The following is a 23,822-nucleotide window of genomic DNA, read 5'->3' on the forward strand; positions in this document are numbered from 1 at the left end:
AATATTATTAACCAATAGTAATATTGCTTTTTATACATTAAGTACCAGCAAGGAATATTATTAATATTTATTGCTATAAGAAATGTTATTGAACACCAGCAAAAAATATATACCAACAGATAAAACTTTAATCCAGTATATCAAACCACCAGTGTTTTGCTATACTTCATGAAACCCTTTGTGATGTGGCCCAGCCTCCACTTACACACTCTTACACACACAGGCTTTAGCCCTTCCACCTGTTTTTACCTACTCACACATCCTCAAGTGGTCCATCTGCTTGAACATCACTTATTTATTTATTTATTTATTTATTTATTTATTTATTTATTTTTGTGGATCTGGGATGGAACCCAGGGTCATTCTACCTCCGAGCTACACCCCCTGCCCTATACTTTATTCTTTATTTTGAAACTGGGTCTCACTAAATTGCGGAGGGCCTAAGTAGCTGAGGCTCTCTGTGAACTGCGATCCTCCCGTCTCAGCCTCCCGAATGCTGAGATTACAAGCATGCGCCACCGCGCCTGGCCGAATATCACTTTATAAAGAGTTCTATCCTTAGTGCTCTTTATTTATTCTAATAGTTATTTTAATAGCTACGGGTACTAAATCATATTTTACCAACTCTAACATGTACATTTCTTTCCATTTTAACTTTTCTAAAATTGCAATGTGACTTACAATCAATGGAATCTTTACAATGTTGTCCCCACAAAGCAGTTACGAAGTAGTTATTATAGTCTGCGTATGTGTGAACTTTGTGGTTACTTCTGGTGGCATGACTAGGCAATTTCAAATGCTCAACTTTTCGGTAAACTATTATTTACTTTTGTGGTACTGGCATTCTACTTCTGAGTTACACCCCCAGCCCTATTTTATTTTTATTTTGAAACAGGGTCTCGCTAGGTTGAGGAGGGTCTCACTGCTTGCTGAGGCTGTCCTTGAACCTGTGAGACTCCCAAGTACTGGGATTACAGGCATGTATCACCACATCTGGCTTCAACTAACCATTTATTTCTTTATTTTCGTGGCACTGGGATTGAACCAAGGGGCAGCTGCCTCTGAGCTACATCCCCTAGCCTTATTTTATTCTTTATTTTGAAACAGGGTCTCACTAAGTTGTAGAGGGCCTCACAAATAGCTGAGGCTGGCAGTGAACTTGAGATTCTTGTCTCAGCCTCTCAAGTACTTGGGATTTCAAGTATGCACTGGCTTCAACTAACCATTTAAAACAAGAATTTTAAGTCCTGGTTGTGGTATGAAAGAAAAGCTTTCAATTATACTACCTTCTACTGGATCAAAGAAACACTAGCAACAAAACTCAGACTGGATGCCATGAGTTTAGAAAAAAATATTGAAGAAATGAGTATTGTGTAAAAAATGCTGTATCACTAGTGCTCCTGTTGGCACAATTGAGTATTGTGTAAAAATTTAAGTGATAAAAAAAACCCCACTGAGCTGGGCATGATGGCTCATGACTATAATCCCAGTACTTTGGAGGCTGAAAAAGGAGGATGGTAGGTTTGAGGCCAGTCTCATCAGCTAAGCAAGACCTTGTTTCAAAATAAAATATAAAGCTGGGTGTGGTGGTGTATGCTTGTAATCCCAGGGTTTGGGGGGCTGAGACAGGGAGATGGCAGTTTGTGGACAGTCTCAGCTACCTAGTGAGCCCCTTTGCAACTCAGTGAGATCCTGTTTCAAAATAAAGAATATAAAATAGGGCTGGGTGTAGCTTGGTGGTAGAATGCCTCTGGCTTCAATCCCCAGGGACTACACAAGTGAGCGTGTGCACACACATACAGACAGATATAATTATGTCATAGTTTAAAGTATTTCCCTCACCTCCAGAGTGGTCCAAAAGCAAGTGTTTCTTACAAATCATGGCATCCCCAAACTGATGAAATATGATATATTACCTTAAATTTCCAAAGTTACCCTCTAAGACAAGTCTTATGTGATAGCTGGGATCTGCTTATATAATACTGTATTCTCATTATCTGTTTATCTATATCCTGTCTTTCTATTAGATTGAAAACTCTATAAGAGACTACCATAGCGACTACTTGTCACATATTAGGTGTACAATTAATACGAGATGAAGAATGACAAGTATCCATGCTTTTTCACTCAAGAAACTTCAACTCTGATTCTAATTCTTAACCTGGATGCCCATTTTCAGGACTGATCTTGAATTGTCTGAGAATTGAACTATTACTGTGAAACACTGTTGAAAAGATCTACTTTCTTCTTAACAGAAGAATAACTGAAAAATGCTAAAAAATATAGCATTTTTTCTCCTGAGGACTAATATTAGTATAACCCCCCCAAAATTTATTTATATATGTTATCTAATTACACTGGCTCATTGGCTGTATGGATTCACATCTAAGGTTTTTTTTTTTTTTTTTTTTAGGTACTGGGGATGGAACCCAGGGGCATTCTACCTCTGAGCTACACCCCCAGCCCTATTTTTTATTCTTTATTTTGAAAACAGGGTCTCACTGAGTTGCAAAGGGCCTCACTAAATAACTGAGGCTGCCCACAAACCGCAATCCTCCTGTCTTGGCCTCCCAAATGTTGGGATTACAAGCTGTGTGCTACCATGCCAGGCTCCACATCTAAGTTTTTATGTGTACTTTCCATGTTTTTTGAGGTTCTCAGTATCGCTATTATGTTCTGAAAGGGAGTAACATAGCAGAGCTGAGGAAACAGCCAAAAGAAACTTTGTTAGGCTAGATATAAGGAACACTAGGTTCTTTCAGGTGAAATATCCAGATACTATATACTGTCATTGGCACATAATTATTTTTAAACTGTGTCACCCTGCTTACTTGGTTTAAAATAATTTGAGAGGGCTCTAGTTGGCTCCTACAAATAAATCTAATTCATCAGCTTTTAATTTTGTTACAATAACTTCTTTTCAACAAATTAGGCTATTGTTTAAGCCAGGTGACCATTCTTTTTTTTTTCTTTTTTTTTTCTTATGGTACTAGGGATTAAACCCAGGGATTTTCTACCTCTTAGCTATATTCCACTTGTTTTATCTTTAAAAAGGGTCTTGCTAAATTACTATATGCTGGCCTTGAACTGGTTTCTGACTCCCAAGTACTGGGATTACTACAGGCATGGGCCATCACACCTGGCTAAACACAACCTTTTTCAGGTCTTTTTCTTTCCAGTGCTGGGGAATGAACCCCTGGCCTTGCACTTGCTAGACAAACATTCTACCACTGAGCTATATCTCCAGCCTAGGTTATTTATTTATTTATTTATTTATTTATTTATTGTGGTACTGTGGATGGAACCCAGGGGCATTGTGCCTCCAATCTACACCCCCAGTCCTACTTTTTAGTCTTTTCATTTCTGAAACCTGTGAAGGGCCTCACTAAGTACCTGAGGATGTCCGTGAACTGTAATCCTCCAGTTTCTGCCTCCCGAATGCTGGGATTACAGGTGTGCACCACCATGCCCGGCTTTTCTTTTCTTTTTCTTTCTTTTTTTGAGCTCAATGGGTGATGCTGATGTATGTGTCTTGGTTAAGAACCACTGTTTTAAGCCATTATCAGCCAATAGATAAATTGTCAGTGACACTAAGAATAAAATTGGCCAATTTCACAATTTTATCTAGTGAATTCTTGTTTTCCCCTGGTTTTTGACTGACTCTGGATTTGCTATATATGTCCTGATTTTTTTCCTGTGCTGCCCCGAGGCCTTGCCTTCTACTACTTCTGGACTTCTGAACTGGAAACTTGACCTATGATCTCAGAAGCCATCATAAGCATGGGTTCAGGTTATACCCTCTAGTTATGCTCTCTCTTGGTTTTCTTGATCTTTGCATCTTTTTTCTCTGTATACCTCCACTCATGACCCTAGTATGATAACCTGCCAACACCACTGAATCAAGGAAGAGTAGTCACATTGCTACTGGAAAATAATTTCAAATACCTAATAAGATCATTATTAACTTGGGCTAATCTACTTCTATTAGTCTGACTCTCTTGAAATAATGCTTTGTACTTAGCACATTTCAAAACTCTCCAATTTATAAGGGGGAAAAAAAAATCTCTTAGCTTAGAATAAAGGCCCTCTACTGTCCAGATCTGACTTGCCTTTGTGAATCTTACACTATTCTTCATACATCTGGTGCTCTAGCCTAGTTGAAATTACTGTTGTCCAAGAAACCATTGGCAATGCTGTCTTAACTTCCTTTCTTCGTCAGTGTCTGGATGGATTTTTTTTTCACCAGTAGCTTCCCCTTCCTTCACCTATATCCAAATTCTACCAAGCTTTAAAGCAGCATTTCTCAAACCTATGTAATGTTCAGGAAAAAGAAATTCTTATGATCTAAATAATATGTTTTCAGACAGGCAGGGGTGCATAAAGCACAGCTGAAAAGCACTGATATAGAAAATGAAAGACCAATTCCATGGAAATTATGCAATTTCTTTGAAAGAAAAATATTGTTAAAATACTTTATATATTGTAGAACTATGAATCTTATCTTCAGATTTACAATTCCAATTTGAGAAACATTAAAGCACATGCTAACCTTGGAAAGTTTTCATCACCTCAAGGTAACAAATTTTTTCTTTCTTAGTATCTAATCACTTTGCCTTACTGTATCTAATAACGTGTATGTAATATTTTTCTAGAAAACCATATGCTCTTTGAATGCAGGGACATCTCTCTCTCTCTCTCTCTCTCTCTCTCTCTCTCTCTCTCTCTCTCTCCCTCTCTCTCTCTCCTCTCTCCTCCCTCTCTCTCTCTCTCTCTCTCTCTCTCTCTCTCTCTCTCTCTCTCTCTCTCTCCATACTCGGACATAGCAGGTCCTCCCCAAATATTGGAGGTCAGACCTGTATTTCATCATACTTTGTAAATCCAAATTTCTTAAAAATATCACATTTCTTTCATGGTCCAGACCTACAGAACGGAGTACTACTGAAACAGCCCATCATAAATTTTAAAAATCTTTGAGAGACTTATTAAATATGAGGAAAAGTCTAAGTTCTAAAACTCGTTTAATAAAAAAATACCCCAAAACATGTCTCTTCTGTGTTAATGTTAATTGGATCACTTTATACTGATCAGTAGACAAGAATTTCAGGGTAAAGAATGAAATTTAGAAATGTAAGGCTAGGAAAGATTCCCTGCAAATATCTACATAGTCTTAAAAGGGCTGTATGTCTGTAATTCAAATTATGTGTATGGCAGCATATTAATAGTCTTCCAACAAGATGTGAGGAAACTGTTCCTCAGACTTGCAGGAGCGGCTTCATGACTTCAGGTTTGGGGACAGGTGCTTTAACAGAGAACGTTTCCCCTCACTCAGTATTTAGATCGAGTCTGGGAGGCAGGGTTATGGGGAAAACTTTCTCTGGGTTACCTGGGAAGGCGGAAAAGCTATGAAGACAGCGTACTATGGTCTGCTAAGGTCCCTTTCAGCTCTGAAAATGACAACCTCTTGCCCTAACAGGGGTAGAGAAAGGTATTTCTTCGGGTAGTCCAGTGGTTTTTCTGTAGATATTTGGGGCTTCAGCGAAGAAGGGCAGGGCTGGTGGTTCTGCTGCTGGGGTCCGGGCGCAGGGCTCGGGCCGGCGGCGCGTCCAGCCGGCGTCGGGCTCCCCGGCCGCGGAGCCGGGTCATAAACAACCCCTCCCCTCCCCTCCCCTCCCCCGCCGGCCTCCTCCGAGCCTTCCCCGGGCGGCGCGCCCCGCCCCTTCCCCTCACCGGGGTCACTCGGCCCTCCCCGCGGGCCCGCGCTACAGGGAGCTCGGAGGGGGCCGGGGCCGGGCTCCGCTTCCCTTTCCCCCGACCCCTATCACCTCCAGCCGCTAAGGAGAGGCCCGCCGCCCAGCGCGCAGGCTCACAGCCCCGCCGCCCCGCGCGCGCCGGCGCAGCCCCCGCCCCCACCCCGCGGGCCTCCGCGGCCAGTCCCCGCCCCTTCCCGGAGCCCGCCTCCGCGTCGGCCCGCCCGCCCGCTCGCCCTCGCGCGCACCCGAGGCCCCGCCTCCGCGCGTCCTCAATAACTGTCCCTGGAGCCGGCCTGCAAGCTTCCTCCGCCCCTGAGCTGTTTGAATATGTTAATGAGAATCCAGGAACTGGCCAATAGAACAGCGGGGCGGCGCGTCACGTGGCTCGAGGACGTGTCAGGGGTGGAGTCTCCACAGCCCCTGCCCGAGTTAAAACCGGAGTGTGAGAGAGAAAAGCGCTTCAGTAGCGAGAGGGGCTGAGAAAGTGGTGGCACCGCCGGGGTGCGGAGGGAGTCCCTGAAACTTCTCCCAACAGCCCCAGGGCCAATCTCCCCTCAGCCCACTCCCCTCTTCGCCAGCTCCCTGGTCCCCACTCCCTGCACCGGGGGTGGGGTAGGGAGCCAGGCCCGTCTCCCGCGGGGACACACACAGGGGCCGGGAGCGGGGACGGGACCCCCAGGCGGGGGGGACGGACCGACAGACAGACGGCCGGGCGCCCGCCCCAGCGGGCAGGCAGGCAGGAGGCGGCGGAGGCGGGGGCACGACGGGGAGGACTGGGTCTGGGGAGTTTCCTCTCAACTATCGGGGGAGAAACTCCCCGCAGCCGGAGGAAAGACCCAGACGGTGTTTTCCTCCCGGGGGCCGCGCTCCCCCGCCCCGCGCAGCGGCGGTCGCCGCCGCCGCCACCGGTGCCTCCACCTCTACCATCTCTTTCTCCACCATCTCGGGCCCCGGTGTCCCCGGCCAGCACTATGCCCATCTTACTGTTCCTGATAGACACGTCTGCCTCTATGAACCAGCGCAGCCATCTGGGCACCACCTACCTGGACACGGCCAAAGGCGCGGTAGAGACCTTCATGAAGGTACCGGCTGACCGAGCCCGGGCGGCGACCCCGGCCCGCGGCCGCGGTGGGGGAGGCGGCGGCGGCGGCGGCGGGGGGTCGGGGGCCTGGTGCGGGCGCCGCCGGCCGGGCCCCCTCCCCCACCGCGCGGGCGGCGGCGGCGGGCGGCGAGCGGGCGGCCGCGGGTGCGGGGCGCGATCGGGTGGGGGGCGGCGTGGCGGGCGGCGGGCGGCCGCGGCGGGCGGTGGGAGCGGGCCCGCGCCTCCCGCCCGCTAACCTGGCCTCTCTCCCTCCCTCCCGCCCGCCCCGCGCCCCGCCGGCCGCAGCTCCGAGCCCGGGACCCGGCCAGCAGAGGAGACAGGTATATGCTGGTCACTTTCGAAGAGCCGCCCTATGCCATCAAGGTAACAGCCCGCGCCCTCCCCCACGCCGCCGGCCCTGTTCCTGCCGGCTCGCCCTCCCCGCCCCCCTTCCCCTTCATTCCGCGCCCCTCCCCCCGCCCCCCCCGCGCCCCCACCCCCGCCCAGGGCGGCCGGGCGCGGCGCGGAGGCGCGGGGCGGCCGCCGAGCCCTCCCCGGCCCGCCTCGGCCCGGCGGCGCGGCGGCGGCGCGGCGATCAACATGGCCGACATTTCCCCTCCGCGGCGTGAGCGGCAGCAATGAACTGTGGGGGATATTTATTCAAGTTAGCCCGAGTGACAGCGGCCCGGCCGCGCCGAGCCCCGGTGTGCATTAAAGGGGCCTCGGCGGGGCCCGGGAGGGGCCCCGGGGGCGGCGAGGCCCGGCCCTCCCCAGAGCCGCCCTCGCCGGGCCCGGGGCCGCCGGGACAGCTGGGGCCAACTTCGGAAGTCCTGCTCTCCGCCGAGACCTTCGCACCCCCCTGTGCTGGGTCTTGTGTCGGTAGCACATGTTCCAGCGAAGTTAAAAGTGCTAAGGACGTGAGCTACCCAAAGCAGGTTTAGTGTTGGGCGTCTCTGGAAGAGTTCCCTCAGCCAAGATACAGTATGAACAGGTTAAGCAGAGCAACCCCAAAGTGAAGTTAACCAGAGGCCCAACCCAAAGTGAAGCACCTCCTTGGTCACGGTCGTATTATAATGGCTGTCCGTGTGTATGTGGGTTTAAAAGATGAAAAAAAAAATGCTTACGTTTTTCTTTTCAGGCTGGATGGAAAGAGAACCATGCAACGTTTATGAATGAACTGAAAAACCTTCAGGCAGAAGGACTTACGACTCTTGGCCAATCCCTAAGGACAGCTTTTGATTTATTAAATTTAAATAGATTAGTAACTGGCATAGACAACTATGGGCAGGTAGGTTGAATATTAAGGTGGAAAAGTAGTTGATATATTTCTTTGGTGCACAGTTTAGTCCAAAACTCTATAATATAACATGGAAGTATAAAACATTTCAGATTGAAATGCAGTGCGCACATAATTCACAGGTGAAACCCCACTGTTGATGGTCTTATATCTTTCATCGCCCCCATCACTCCCCCCATATGCCTGTGTACTCAGAATCTGAATTCTGTGCTATAAAGTTGACATGAATTGGTTTCAGTCCCTTGGAAGTTCAGTAAAGACATAAAAGGGAAAATACTCTGCCCCAACATACCTGATACTCTACCCTCAGGCACATGCTTAATCATTGAACTGGTTTAGAGACACTGTATATTAGAAAAAGTAAATTATTCTGTATGTTTTATCAAGGCTTAATTTTACCATATTGTGTAACTATTCTGATAGGTAAAATTTTCATTGGAGTGCAGTAACTGGCTGAGTATAAGGATTTGTCCATTGAAGCACACACCATTAGCCACTATTACAGGAGGAATACTGATTTATTTATTTTTTTTGTGATACTGGGGGTGGAACCCAGGGGCTTTTCTACCTCTGGGCTATACTCCCAGACCTAGTTTATATTTTATTTGGAAACAGGGGTTCACTAAGTTGCTGAGAGCCTCACTGAGTATCGGAGGCTGGCTTTGAACCATTGCGATCCTCCTGTCTCAGCCTCCCAAGTGCTGGGATTACAAGCATGTGCCACTGGGCACGGCAGGAATACTGATATAACTTGCAGGTGCAGAGTTTTGTTTTAAAATTCTAAAACCTTGGAAATAAGGCCCTCTAGAAAATGGGAAGAAACCTTTTCTGTCTTAAGTCCCTCTCTTCTTTTCATCTATTTGGGGATGAGGCAAGATCTTTATGTCACACAGTGGTTCACTACAGTATAGTGTGAGGTTGTGTGTTAGAACTTTTTATGATATTGCTGCCCTGGAAATAAAAGATAACGAATGTGTATTGGTACACATAACAAAGGAATAGTATACCCAACAAACTCAGTTCTTACGTTATTGTGCAAAGCACTATTAACCATAACAGTAGGTAGACATGTGTTCTTTCCCAAGTTCCATAATCCATAATTCTCCTGAGTAATATTTCAGAGAGGGTTTTCCTGGGAATACAGCTAAGCACTGAGGCATCTTTAGAAATGGTTAAATTTAGTTGTATAGCATTTGAAGCAAACATTGCAATTTAGTGACTTTTGAATTGTCCTTTTGTCATTTCATGAGGTAAATCTTCTTTACCACATTGATATTTTTTTTCCTTTCTTGGTTCTGCATTATCTTGCAACTTGTTTACCTGTTTTTGTAAAACAGTCTTTCATATTCCTTTGCTCTATGTAATGCTACATAATCTTTCATTGCTTAACATTTTGATCCCAACTTTTATTCAGACACATTTGAAACTTGCGAGTACTTTCTTTGGTTGTCAGTGTATAGCAGACCTATTAGTTTCCTGTTTTTCTGCATCACATTTCATAAGTGGGAACGGCATTTGGACACTCACCTCCTACCACATATTAAAAATATTTCTTAAAGTGGTTCCCTAGAAAAACGGCTTGTCATGGAGAGGATGTGAGGACATTTGTAGCTTAAACTTGTATTTTTATTTTCCTAGTTTTCATCTCTGCAGAGAACACTTTGGTTCATATCTATAAATCTTAAAAAAAAAAAAAGTTCGAGGTTGAAGGTGGTCCGGCTGTGCTATTTTCACTTTGACCAAGAGAAGAACCCAGAGATTGAGCTGTTTTGCATGTTAGGGTTTATAAACAACAGGCAGAGATAATGCTTCTCAATTATCTTGATGAATAAGCAAGGATTGCAGGGAGCAATATTAATGCTTGTGTCCTGAATTGGCACATAAACTGAAACTAGCATTAAAATAATTAAGCCCTAATTTGTGAATGAAAATGAAAATGATAGAGTAAAATATTCAATTAGAAGACGATATCCCTCCAGAAGATTTTTTCATCAAACTATTTTTCTTGCTGATTTAAACATTTCATACAAAGGATATAAACTGTCATGAAGTTTGGATGTGTCATTTAATGCTAAATATTGGTTGTGTGTTTTCTTTGTTAAAGTACTTTGTATTTATGTTTTCTGTGGAATATCTTTATTCTGTAACCTCAGTATTTTTCATATAAATACTTCATACTTTATACTAGAATCTATGCAGTACACAGTATTGTAGATAATTTTACTAGTTGAAGGAAATAAGAAAAGGTGAGTTGGGTGAAAGACAGCATATTTTGATTTCACAGAGCATCTAAAAACTTTATGTAAATTTTTGAGTTTCTTTAAATATCCAAATAAGAGCTAATGTATATATATTTGTATATCTACATAATTCTCCCATATATAGGCACATATGCAATTTTTTTGATAACTAATTGCAAGAATATTAATACCCATATTGCATGTGTTAATTTACTTAGCATACTTAATTCTTCTTCTTTTTTTTTTTTTTTTTGGTAGTACTAGGGATTGAATCCAGAGGAGTTCTGCCTCTGGGCTATACTCCAGCCTTTTTTATTTTATTTTGAAATAGAGTCTCAGTAAGTTACTGCATGCTGACCTTGAACCTGTGATTCTCCCGTCTCAGCCTCCCATGTACTGGGGTTATACTGCTTTCATACTTAATTCTTTGAGTATGAGCTAGGATCCTCTCAGAATTTGCAAGAGATCAGGTTAAAATAGCTGAGAAAAAAAAGTGATTCTTGGTAGATGTTTCCTCAGTACTTTAGATGTCCTACTAAAAATTTTCTGCTTATAGAAGTCCTCATAAATTTTTGATTTTTGGTAATCAGTACCATTTGTTTATTTCTACAGTCATAGAATAATATGTAGCCTCTAATTTCTCTATCCCCTTATAATAGCATCTTAATAAATTTTCAAAATTTTAAGTAAATTTTATAATTTTTCTGAGTATGCCAACAATTTCAAATAATGCTGATCTTTTCAGCCACTGAAAATTTGAACCAGTTCAACTATTCACAATTAGGAAGTTATAAGGTTTTAGAGGTCTTAATTAAATTTTATGTGTAGTTTGGTTTGTTTCCATACTGTTTCAAGTTACTATTTTCAACCTTTTTTTTTTTTTTTTTTTTCCTGCGGGTCTGGGGATGGAACCCAGGGGCATTCTACCTCCAAGCTATACCCCCAACCTATTTTTAACTCCATATTTGGAAACAGGGTCTCACTGAGTTGCAAAAGGCCTAAGTAGCTGAGGTTGTCTGCGAACCTTGATCCTCCTGTCTCAGCCTCTCAAATGCTGGGATTATAAGCTGTGTGCCACCATGCCCAGCTCCTTCTTTTTCTTTTTAAATGTAGGTTCTAGTTAGGTTTATCAGCTAAATCTTGCTCTGGCTTTCCAGTCATTATTTTTGTTGCTGGCCTGACTCCACACCTCCATTCCCTAATACACCACTACTGATTAAATTGTTTTGTTAGATTCGTTAAAATGGTACCTGGTCTAATGTGTAACTTTGTTGATGATAATTCCTGGCCAGTATCTTAAAAGGACATAAAACTATGTATTTATTTATTTATTTTTTGTGTGATGGTACTGTGGATTGAACCTGTGGGCATTCTACCTCTAAGTTAACATTCCTAGCTATTATTGTTTTTTAAGATATGGTCTCACTAAAGTTCTCCTTGAACCTGTGATCCTTCTGTCTCAGCCTCCCAAGTACTGAAATTATAGACATGCCACCATGCCTGGCTATACATTGAGTTTTTTGAGGATTTTAAATGTTGAACATTTACTTCATTGAAAAATGATTTTTGCCTAAGATGAAAATGGGTGATTCTTAGGAAGTATATTTTTAACTCATTTCATTCTTGTAATAAAGGTATATTTGTGAAGTTAGTAGATAATCTTGGTAGAGTTCTAATAACATTACTTTTTCCGTTTACTCAAGTAGTAGGTAGTACAAAATACAGGATTTCCTTTTATTTTTATTTTTTTTGGGGGGTTTTGCTTTTAGTTTTGAATTCCCATTTGGGTTTTGGTTTCCCTCAGGCTATCAACACTTGGTACTTATTATGCTGTAGACATACTTTCAAATAAAAGTAGATTAGTATGCCTGAATATAATAACTGTGTTGAATGTGACCCGGAAACACAATAATGAATAGTATTTTGTGATTTTTAAATTTTTTTCGTGCTGGGTGGAACCCCAGGGCTTTGTTCATATTAGGCAAGCCCTATTTTGTAAATTTTACTGGGGATTAAATTCTTACATATGCTAAACAAGTACTCTATTCTAAGCTATTTCCCCAACCCTTTAAAATTTTATTTCGAGATAGTATCTCACTAAGTTGCCCAGACTGGCCTGAAACTTGAGGTATCCTCCTGCCTCAGCCTCTAAAGAGGCGGGATTATAGGTATTGTACTACCAGGTCTGGCCTTTTTTTTTTTTTTTTTTTTTTGCGGGTCTGGGGATGGGATCCAGGGGCATTTGACCTCTAGCCATACACCCCCTGCCCTATTTTTTATTCTTTGAAACAGGGTCTCACTAAGTTGTAGAGGGCCTCACTAAGTAGCTGAGGCTGTCTGCGAACCTTGATCCTCTGGTCTCAGCCTCTTGAATGCTGGGATTACAAGCGTGTGCCACCACGCCCGGCTTCGTTCTTTATTTTGAAACAGGGTCTCACTAAGTTGTGGAGGGCCTCACTAAGTAGCTGAGGCTGTCCGTGACCAACAATCCTCCGACCAACAATCCTCCAGTCTCAGTCTCCTGAATGCTGGGATTACAAGCGTGTGCCAGCAACCCCGGCTCAGGTCTGGCCTATTTTATAATTCTTTTTAGTCCTTAATTAAAAGCAAGATTTTAATTATGAATAAAACTTACCCTATTAGCTTTTTTTTTTTTTCATGCTGGAGATTGAACCCAGGGATAGTCAACCTCCGAGTTACACCCCTACCCCTTTTTACTTCTGAAACAGTATTGTAAAGTTGCTGATGGTCTCACCATGTTGTTGAGACTTGCAGTCTTACTGTCTCAGCCTCCTAAGTACTGGTATTACAGTCATGCACCACCATACCTGTCCATCATAGCCATTTTTAAGTGGTAGTATTTAGTACTGTTAAGTGTAACCAGATATCCAGGACTTTTTCATCTTGCATAATTGAAACTATACCCATAGGCAGTAACTCACTGTTTCTTCTTATTCCGAGCCCCTGGGGGTAATGATTCTGTTTTATATTTTAAATGAGTTTGACTACTCTAAATACACCATAGAAAGTGGAATCAAACAGTATAGTTCGTTCTCCCACCTCCAAGGGTTTCACATCTATGAATTCAGCCAACCACAGATAAGAATATTTGAAAAAACAATTGTGCATGTACTGGACATGTAAGACTCTTACCATTGTTCTGAAAACAATATAAGCACTATTTATATAGCATTTACATTGGGTTAGGTAGAAGTGATCACATGATTCAGTGTATATAGAATAATGCATAGGTTCCATGAAAATATACCACTTTAAATGAGTATCTTGAGCGTCCTTGGGTTTTGGTATTTTGGTGGTAGGGATGGGTATGGGCCAATTTTGCATGGATACCTAGGGACTGACCATATTTGTCTTGTGACTGTCTTATTTAACAATGTTCTTAAGTTTTATTCATATTATAGCATATGTCAGGATTTCTTTTTTTTCTTTTTTTTTTGGTGGTACTGGGGTTCCTGGAAACCCTTCTACCTCTAGGCTACACTCCCAGACCTATTTTTATACTTTTTTATTTGGAAACGGTCTCTTAAGCCAGCACGGCTGGCTTCGAACCTGCGCGATCCTCCTGTCTCCGCCTCCCAAGCGTGGGGATTGCAAGCGTGCACCACCATACCCGGCTAGGATTTCATTTTTAAGGCTGAATCATTCCATTTTATGTATAAGCCATATTATGCTTGTCTACTCAACTGTTTGTGATCACCACCTCTGGTCTACTATGAATAATGCTGCAGTTAACATGTATATGTAAATATCTCTTGCAGATCCTGTTTCTTTTTGACATATACCTTGAGGTGGAACTGGGCTTGGTAACTCTCACCTGTAATCCCAGTACTTGGGATGCTGAGATGAGGATTGCAGGTTCTAGCCTATCCTCAGTAACCTAGGATGATTCTGTTTGTTTCAAAGTAAAATGGGGCCAGGGATGTAGCTTGAAGGTAGAATGTCTCTAGGTTCAGTCCTCAATACTATATACACAAAGGGGAGGGAGGAAGCTCTGAATTGAAATTAATTGAATCGTGGTAGTTTCACTTTTAGTTTTTTGAGGAAGTACATTCCATACTGTTTTCCACAGCAGTTGTATCATTTTACATTATAGTTCATAAGGGTTACACTTTGCATCCTTGCCAACCACTTGTTTTTGTCCTTCTCTCCTTCCCTGCTTTTTTAATGGGTATGGGGTGGTCTCTCATTGTGTTTTTCATTTGCATTTTTCTAAACTATGTTACCATCTTTTCATATGTTAGTTGGCCATTTGTATACTCTCTTTGAAGAAATGTCTATTCTAGTCTTTTCTACTTTTTAAATTAGGTTTATTTATAAAATTTTTGAGTTCTGGGGTTCTTTACATGTTCTGGATATTAACCCCTGGTCACATGATTTGCATGTATTTGCTCCCATTTTGTGGGTTCCATTTTCACTTTGTTGGTTGTGTCCCTTGGAGCACGGTTTTAAATTTTTATGTAGTCCAGTTTATTTTTATTATAGCCTTTGATTTTGGGGTCATCCACAAAATTATTGCTAAATCTAGTATCACTGAAGGTTTTTCTTTTTAGAGCAAGTTTTCTTTTTAGAGCAAGTTTCCATATATGTTTAGGTCTTTATTTCAAGGGGTGTGTGTGTGTGTGTGTAGGTAGCACTGGACCCTCTCCCTTTTTTAAAATTTTAAACAGGGTTTTGCTAGGTTGCCAGCTAGTTGTAAGTTGCTGAGTCTGGTCTTGAATCTGTGATCCTCCTGTCTCAGCCTCCTGAGTACTAGGATTACAAGCATGAGCTATTATGCCTAGTTGTTTCAAGGTAATTTTTCTGTATAATGTAAGGATCCAACTTTTCTTTTGCATATGGAGTCTAGTTTCCCCAGTATCATTTCTTAGATTTAATTCCACTTTTTCATAGAATGTTCTTGAAAAAAATTTTTTTTTTTTTTTTTTTTTTTGGTATGGGGATTGAACCCAGGGACATTCAATCCCTGAGCAACACCCCCAGCCCTATTCTTTATTTTTTTGTTTTAAACAGTCTTACTAGGTTGCAGATGGCCTCACAAAGTTTCTGAGGCTGGCCACAAATCTATGATCCTCCTGTTTCAGCCTCCCAAGTATTGGGGTTACAAGTGTGTGCCACCATACCCAGCTCAAATGTATTTTTAATAATTATCGGTGGAGGGATTGGTGAAGTTGCTCAGTGATAGTGTCATGCATGAGGCCCTGGGTTCAATCCCTAGTATTCAAGCAAAACAAAAACAACAACCAAACAAATAAAACCTCCCACAGCTACAGCTGGAGGCTGGAGAGGGACTTTCAATGTTTTCTCCCTATCTCTATTGTGTAGAAGAAAAGCATCTAGAAATAAGACAATTGGAATTCCAGTTTTGACCTTGAGAGGGAATTACTATGTAACATTGAGCAGTCATATTACCACCTTGTGCCTTTGCTTCTTATTCTAAATAGGTAATAATGAAACCATTGTACTCTGTTTATATAATTGATGAGAGTTTTAAATGGGATATATATTTAAAATACATTTTAAGATTATAAAGTAGAGCTGGGTATAGTGGCACTTGGCTATAATCCTTGGGAGGCTGAGACAGGATCTCAGGTTCGAGGCCAGCTTGGACAATTTAGTGAGACTCTGTCTTGATGTAAAATAAGGGCTTGGCTGGGCATCGTGGCGGACGCTTGTAATCCCAGTACTTGGGAGGCTGAGACAGGAGGATCACACAGGTCCAAAGCCAGCTTCAACTACTTCAGTGAGGCTCTCAGCAACTTAGCAAGACCCTGTTTCCAAGTAAAATAGAAAATAGGTCTGGGAGTATAGTCCAAAGGTAGAAAGCCTCTGGGTTCCATCCCCAGCACCACACACACAAAAGAAGTAAAATAAATAAATAAATATTAAATAAATAAGGGCATGGAAAATAGAACTCAGTGGTAGAGTGCCCTTGAGTTCAGTCTCCTGTACCATACACACAAAAGAAATGCTCAGTAGATAGAAAGTTACTTTTTAAGAGTAGATTTGTTTACCTCTAATTTACTGTTTTTTCAGCCTTAACTTAGAAGTTTTAAGTGAGATTCAAAGTTGAAAGCCGGGTGTGGTGGCGCATGCTGAGACAGGAGGATCGCACAGGTTTGAAGCCAGCCTCAGCTACTTAGTGAGGCTCTTGGCAATTTAGTGAGACCCTGTTTCCAAATAAAATATAAAATAGGTCTGGGAGTATAGCCCAGAGGTAGAAAGCCCTTGGGTTCCACTCCCAGTACCACCCCCCCCCAAAAAAAAAAAAAAAAGATTCAAAGTTGCCTTCTACTACATACTTTGAGATCTAGTAGTATATTGGGTATGTATTTTTTCTTTGGCCTTGTACTTGATCCTAGGGAAGCAGGTGTGAAAGAAAATGTAATTGTCTTCTCATTGGAGGTAAGCATGGGACAAAGTACTGGAGTGGTATTTTTTTTTTAGTACATAGTGTAAACTGGATGTCAGTAGTTTAGCAGATAAATCAGAATAGTGGCAAAAGCACATGCTTTAGGATGTTTTCAAATAGCGAGCTCCCCCTAGTGTGTTTAAGATGAGATTTACACAAGTTCGATTTACATGGAACTTTGCAGCACATCTGTTGAGTAAATCATGGGTTATTTTAATAAGATTTGACTGAGCTCAAAGTAGCATGAAATGGATATGATTTATTTTCTACTAAACATTAAATTTTAATGATAATTTAAACATTTCAAAACTCTGATTTTATCTTTCAAAACACTTTGTATAATTATTCACAATTTTATAATCTAAGACTCTGCTCTAAAGAATCAAAATATTGGTCATTATCTTTCAGAAGAACCAAGAAACAGTATTCTAAGGACATAATTGTAATCATAATTGTATTCTTAATCCCTTTTTTTTATTCTTTAATTTGAAACAGGGTCTCATTAAATTGTGGATGTCCTCACTAAGTAGCTAAGGCTGGCTGTGAACCTGCGATCCTCCTGTCACAGCCTCCCAAGTACTGGGATCATAAGCCTGCGCCACCAATGCCCAGCTAGGTTCTACTCTTATATTTTTATTTTCTCTTCATTTAAAAGAATGTCAGCAGTTTTAACACTAAATTATATATGACTAAAAAAATTAAGAGACCAGGAACAAATCTAACATTTGAATGGGAGAATTCTACATTCAACTATTTTGAGGTCTTCCATGGTCAGACTAGCTAAAGAAATTTTTTAGACACATATTTCTTCAAAAAGATTATATTTTATTTAAAATGTTCCTTAAGTATTTAAAATTACTTCAGCTATTATGATCTTCACTCAGATTTATACTCTAGTTATTGGTGTGGTTTGTTTTTTATTCTTAGTTGAGTGGGAAATAAACATTTCCCCTGTTTTTTAAACAAGTAATTTCCTTATTAAGCTTTATTTCTATTAGCTTTATAATCTATATAATTTAGGTGTACTATAAGCATAATACTAAGGTTTTTTTTTTTGGTGGTAGTTTTGGTTTTGTTTATCTTTTATCTTTTTTTCTTTTTTTTTGTGGTGCTGGGGGTAGAACCCCAGGGGCTTTTCTACCTCCGGGCTATACTCCCAGACCGATTTTATATTTTATTTGCAAACAGGGTCTCACTAAGTTGCTTAGAGTTTCACTAAATAGCTGAGGCTAGCTTCAAACCTGTGCAATCCTTCTGTCTCCTCCTCCAGAACACTGAATTACAAGTGTGCGTCACCATGCCCAGCTTGCTTTGGTTTATCTTTAATCATTGTTTTTCTCTTCCTCACACCCAATGCTTTTTATTGAGATATAACTCATATATACAGGTTGGAAGTGCAAAATTTAATTTACATATATGCTTTTGAAAAGAAAGCATTATACTTTAGCATCTAACAACTTTTTATTAAACTTAGTAGATTTTATTGTGATTATTGTTTTGTTAGGTTTTAGAATGAAAGTGGCATTAGAAGTTTACTCTGAGCTGGGCGTGGCAGCACACACTTGTAATCCCAGCATTTGGGGAGCTGAGACCAGAGGATTGAGGTTTGCTGACAGCCTCAGCTACTTAATGAGGCCCTCTGCAACTTAGACTGTTTCAAATTAAAGAATAAAAAAAATTGGGCAGGGGGTGTAGCTCACCCTGGGTTCCATCCCCAGACCCACCAAAAAAAAAAAGTTTATCTCATTTTACAGGTGAAGAAAGTCAGGTCCAGAAAAGTTAAAATACTTAAGTTTCTTTACATGAATGAAATATTTAAAAAATAATAATTGGTTTGGAATAGTTATGTAGAATTTGTTAGTAACTTATGTGCTATTTAATAAATATTATTTAAAGGTATAACTATAAATCTGAGTCACTTTCTTGGGTTGTGTCTTTAAGTGATGCAATATGAATTCTGGGAACATTTTACTTATTGTGTTACATTTGGCCATTCTTGTAACAGTTCATCTAATACTATTTGTTACCAGTTTCAATTGCATTTCTTCCCCTTGTTTGGAAAAATATAAGAATTTGAATGTAGGGGATAGTTGACAGAATCTTATGGCATCACTTTTAGGCCTAATTAGATTCTAATACATCTTTCTATTTAATTGCATTTTTAAGTTTTGCATTTCAACCAGGAGTGGTGGCACATGCTTATAATCCCAGTACTTGGGAAGCTGAAACCAGAGGATCACAGGTTTGTGGCCAGCCTCAGAAACTTAATGAGGCTGTCTGCAATTTAGACTGTTTAAAAGTAAAAATAAGCCAGGCATGGTGGCACATGCTTGTAAATCCCAGCATATTTGAGAGGCTGAGACAGGAGTATTGTGGCTCTCAGCCTCAGCTACTTAGTGTGGCCCTTTCAACTCAACTCAGACTCTATTTCAAAATAAAGAATAAAAAATAGGGCTGGGTGTGTAGCTCAGAGGTAGAATGCCCCTGGGTTCCACCCCTGGTACTGCAAAGTAAATAAATAAATAAATAAATAAATAAATAAATATAAAGCTGGGATATAGTTCAGAGTTAGATTGCCCCTGGATTCAATCCCTAGTACCTGTATGTGTATATGCATATGTATGTGTGTGTGTGTATATATATTTGCATTTCATAGTCTTAATTTTGTGGTATAGTTAGTTAATAGTGGTATTAGTAATAGTTTATAATAGTTATGTTAAAATAGTAATAAAAAGTGATATTAACCTTGTCAATCTGTCAATCAGTCCACTTTTCCAAGGTACTTTATTAGCTAGCATTAGGGATACACTGCGTGTGTGTGTGTGTGTGTGTGTGTGTGTGTGTGTGTGTGTGTGTGTGTGTATGGCACTGGAGACTGAACTTGGCTCTTCTACCTCCGCTACATACACAGCCCTATTTTATTTTTTCATTTTGAAACAGGGTTTCACTAAGTTGCTGAGGCTGGTCTCAAACCTGTGATCCTCCTGTATAAGACATCTAAGTAAGACATCTAAGTACTGGGATTACAGGCACGTACCACTCATTACTCCTGGCTTCACTGGTAGTTTTGTAAATAGTAAATAACTATATGGTTTTCTTCTATTTAAACTAATTTTGAAAATATCTAAATATGTGTCTTTAAGATTCAGAAAAATATGACTGGCTTGATTTATGAATTTGCGTCCTAGCCATAAATTCTAACAAGTTACATGACCTCTCGGCCTGTAATCTTGTAGGATTGTGGTGAAGATTCCCATGCAGCATAATTTATTATTATAATAGCCAGTCATCAGTTTTATGAATTTCTCATTTAATTTTTTTTTTTTTTTGTGGGTCTGGGGGTGGAACCCAGGGACATTCTACCTTCGAGCTACACCCCCTGCCCTATTTTTTTATTCTTTTGAAACTGGTCTCACTGAGTCGCAGAGGGCCTCACTAAGTAGCTGAGGCTGTCAGCGAACCACGATCCTCCAGTCTCAGCCTCCCAAATGCTGGGATTATACCCGGGTCTCATTGAATTTTAAAAATTACGGGTAGAGAGGTTTTTCTTTATATTAAATTCTGCTTTTTTTTTTTTTTTTTTTTAAGAACAAGCAGTGTGGTGATAGGAAAAGAACTTTATTAGAACCTCTTTGAACTTCAAATTCCTCATCCACAAAATGGTGTCAGTATCAATCTTGAAATTTTTTTTTTTTTTTTGGCAGGTCTGGGGATGGAACCCAGGGGCATTCGACCTCCGAGCTACACCCCCTGCCCTATTTTTTATTCTTTGTTTTGAAACAGGATCACACTGAGTTGCAGAGGTCCTCACTAAGTAGTTGAGGCTATCCACGAACCACGATCCTCTGGGTCTCGGCCTCCCGAATGCTGGGATTACAAACGTGCGCCACCATGCCTGGCTCAATCTTGAAAATTTTTATAAGGATTAGAAATAATGTTTGTTAATCATCCAGCAAAGTACCTGCCTAGCACATGGTAGGAACTCAGTTGATAGGATTATCATCCCCAATGTTATGGTAAACACTTAACAAGTTAAAATCTTTCTAATCTGAAATTTGTGATTAGAAGTTAAAAGTGTTCTGTTTGCAATGGATATTCATGCAAGAAACTAGAATTACCTGACTTTAATAGTTCCATTTGAGTAGAATTTCTTGCAGTAGGTGACATAATGGTTTTTGACTTTGAGTTGAATTTTTTTTTTTTTTGTGGTACTAGGGGTGGAGCCTAGGGGCTTTTCTACCTCTGGGCTATACTCCCAGACCTATTTTATACTTTATTTGAAAACAAGGTTTCACTAAGTTCCTGAGAGCTTCACTCAGTAGCTGAGGCTGGCTTTTAAACCTGTGTGATCCTCCTGTCTCAGCCTCCCAAGCGCTGGGATTACAAGCGTGCACCACCATGCCCAGCTTGATTTGAAGTTTTATATAGATTGTCCTGAAAATAATTTTTCCCTTGGTATTACTGAAGTATGTTTTTTAAATCTCGATTTAACCTTTAAGAGGAATTTCATAACAATTGAGTACTTAACATGTTTTTGATTTTCAAAGCAAGAAAAGTCTAAGTCTTTGAGGGAATTTAGAGCAAAGTTTACTTCTAGGACTTATAAATGTATATTTTGGATCTCAAGTTGGTGATTATTGGAGGAAGAGGAAGATGTTTTTGTCCAGAGCAAAGGACAGTGTGTGAACTGTTTTGCCTATTTTATTGTTTTATATATTTCTGTGGGAAAAAAACATAAAAAGATAAATGTAGAGGGATTTTTATATGAAGATATTTTTCTGAGTCATGTGATTTGAATTTGATTATTGGTATATTGAGAAGAAATAGTTGTACATGAAAAGTACTTTGACTTAAAAATCTTTTAATGAAGAACCAGGCATGGTGGTGCACTCTTGTAATCCCAGCATTTGGGAGGCTGAGACAGGAGGATTGGGGTTCACGGTCAGCCTTAGCTACTTAGTGAGGCTCTTTGCAACTCAGTGAGACCCTTTTTCAAAATAAAGAATAAAAAATAGGGCTCGAGGTGGAGCTTGGAGGTAGAATGCCCCTGGATTTAATCCCTAGTAGTACCACACACACACACACACACACACACACACACACACACACACACAAAAGATAATTGTAACCAAAGGACAAAATTTTGTCAGTCTAGTGATTAGTCTTGGCAAAATTTATTCTAATCCCTTATGTATTCTTCCTCTTTTGATTTAGCTCTAGAAAGATTTTTATTTAGCTCTCGAAAGATATTTTCATGCATTGAGTTTGTTCAAATAAGTGTGGGACTCAAGGTAAAGGGGTAAAGGATCTTAGTTATATCAACTACAAAACTTCATTATTGACATGAAAACAGCTCTCAGTATTTGAGAAAAAATAATCCTAATATTGTTAGATGATACAGTATATAATTAGTAAATGATAAGATTTGTTGTCATGGTAAAAGCTGTTTTGTCTTAAAGCTCATGAACCTCATTAGAAATTAGGAAATACATACAGTATTGCAACAATACATACTTGTAATCCCGTACTTGGGAAACTGAGACAAGAGGATTGCAGGTTTGCAGCTAGCTTCAGATACTTCGGCACTCTGCAACTTGGTGAGATCCCTGTTTCAAAGCAAAGAATAAAAAATAGGGTAGGGCCATGGGTGTAACTCTGTAGTTGCTCAAAAAAAAAAAAAAAAAAAAGAAAAGAAAAATTAGGAAACATCATTAAAGTCTTATGATTATTTTGGAATTTCAATACTGGAAATAACTAAATGGAGTTATTCTGAAGGAGTGAAAAACTTGTTACTGTAAATTAGAAATTGGGGGTGACTGAGTATGCTATGTGCTTAAAAAAGATTAGGCTGTAGATTATAGTGAGTGATGTTACAAAGGCTGAGTCCACAAGATAGTGATGAGGTACAGTACTTTTGAGTTATGAATTAGCAAAATATCTTGTTGGCTTCTGATATTGCCTGGATTTTGATAGTTCTTCATATATACTTTGGCAGGTAATAATGGATATAAAATTTTGAATTTTAGTTGTGCAGTCTCATTCTCAAGGCAGTAAATCAGAAAAACAATCAAGAGGTTGCATCCAGAAAATTGTATCTAAATGAAGTAATAGAGTAAAAGGTATTACAAGAGGTAATATCCAATCTCAAATGAGGTTTATTAAATACAAGTCCTTATGTAAAAAAAGTTATCTTGCTCTTGTGGCATTTCCATTTTAATGAGCTGTAGTAATGTTCTAAAACATGTAGCAGTCTGTAGTTATCATATGTGACATCTGCTTCATGAGACATATTTCTACTGTGAAACTATTGGTGTGTTTGTATGTACAGTTAGAAAGGCTTTTAAATTTTTATTTTTTGAAGGACAGGCCAAAATAATATGACTTGATTTTTGATTGCCAAAAATGTTAATCTGTTTTGAAAATTTTAAATTCTTAAACACTTAGGAAGCTATTTAGCAAAAGCAGCAATAAATGTTTAAAATAGAATCTAACAAGAATGGATTACTGGAAACTCTTACTCAAATACATATACTTACATGTAAGATTTGGAGAATTTAATATTTCTTTTTCAAAAATCTTAGTGGGCAGGGCGTGGTAGCGCACACTTGTAATCCTAGTATGTGGGAGACTGCGACAGAAGGATTGCAGGTTTGCAGCCAGCCTTCATAACTTAGTGAGGCCCTCTGAAACTTAGTGAGATTCTGTTAAAAAAAAAAAAAAAAAACAACAACAACAACATAGGGTTGAAGGTGTAGCTTTGAGGTAGACTGCCCCTGGGTTCAATCTCCACACCAAAACAAACAAAAATCTTAGTGGATTGATTTCTTAGCAATTTAAAATCCACATTTGTTTACAAAGCAAGGTCCTTAAAATATCCAGTTAAATTAAAATTGGTCCACGGCCATAGCATATGGAAGTGATACTGTCAGTATTTCCAAGTTTTTTTCATGATTTTTTTTTCCCTCTGCAGTAGTGAAGATTATACCTAGGGTCTCACAGAGTAGGTAAATAGCCTACCATTGAG

General features: G+C 40.3%; 1 protein-coding gene across 1 annotated transcript in view; it reads left to right on the plus strand.

Moving 5' to 3' along the window:
- Nucleotides 1–6,721: 6,721 nt before the first annotated feature.
- Nucleotides 6,722–23,822, plus strand: part of INTS6 (integrator complex subunit 6) — a gene marked incomplete at both ends in the record, with an annotated part of 94,818 nt that continues 77,717 nt past the window's right edge. The window contains 3 exons of the mRNA XM_080689065.1: nt 6,722–6,832; nt 7,138–7,215; nt 7,970–8,119. Coding sequence (XP_080545191.1) covers nt 6,722–6,832; nt 7,138–7,215; nt 7,970–8,119 — 339 coding nt within the window. The remainder of the gene's footprint in view (nt 6,833–7,137; nt 7,216–7,969; nt 8,120–23,822) is intronic.

Source organism: Muscardinus avellanarius, assembly GCF_963383645.1.
Source record: "Muscardinus avellanarius genome assembly, chromosome: 2".
Classification (NCBI taxonomy): domain Eukaryota; kingdom Metazoa; phylum Chordata; class Mammalia; order Rodentia; family Gliridae; genus Muscardinus; species Muscardinus avellanarius.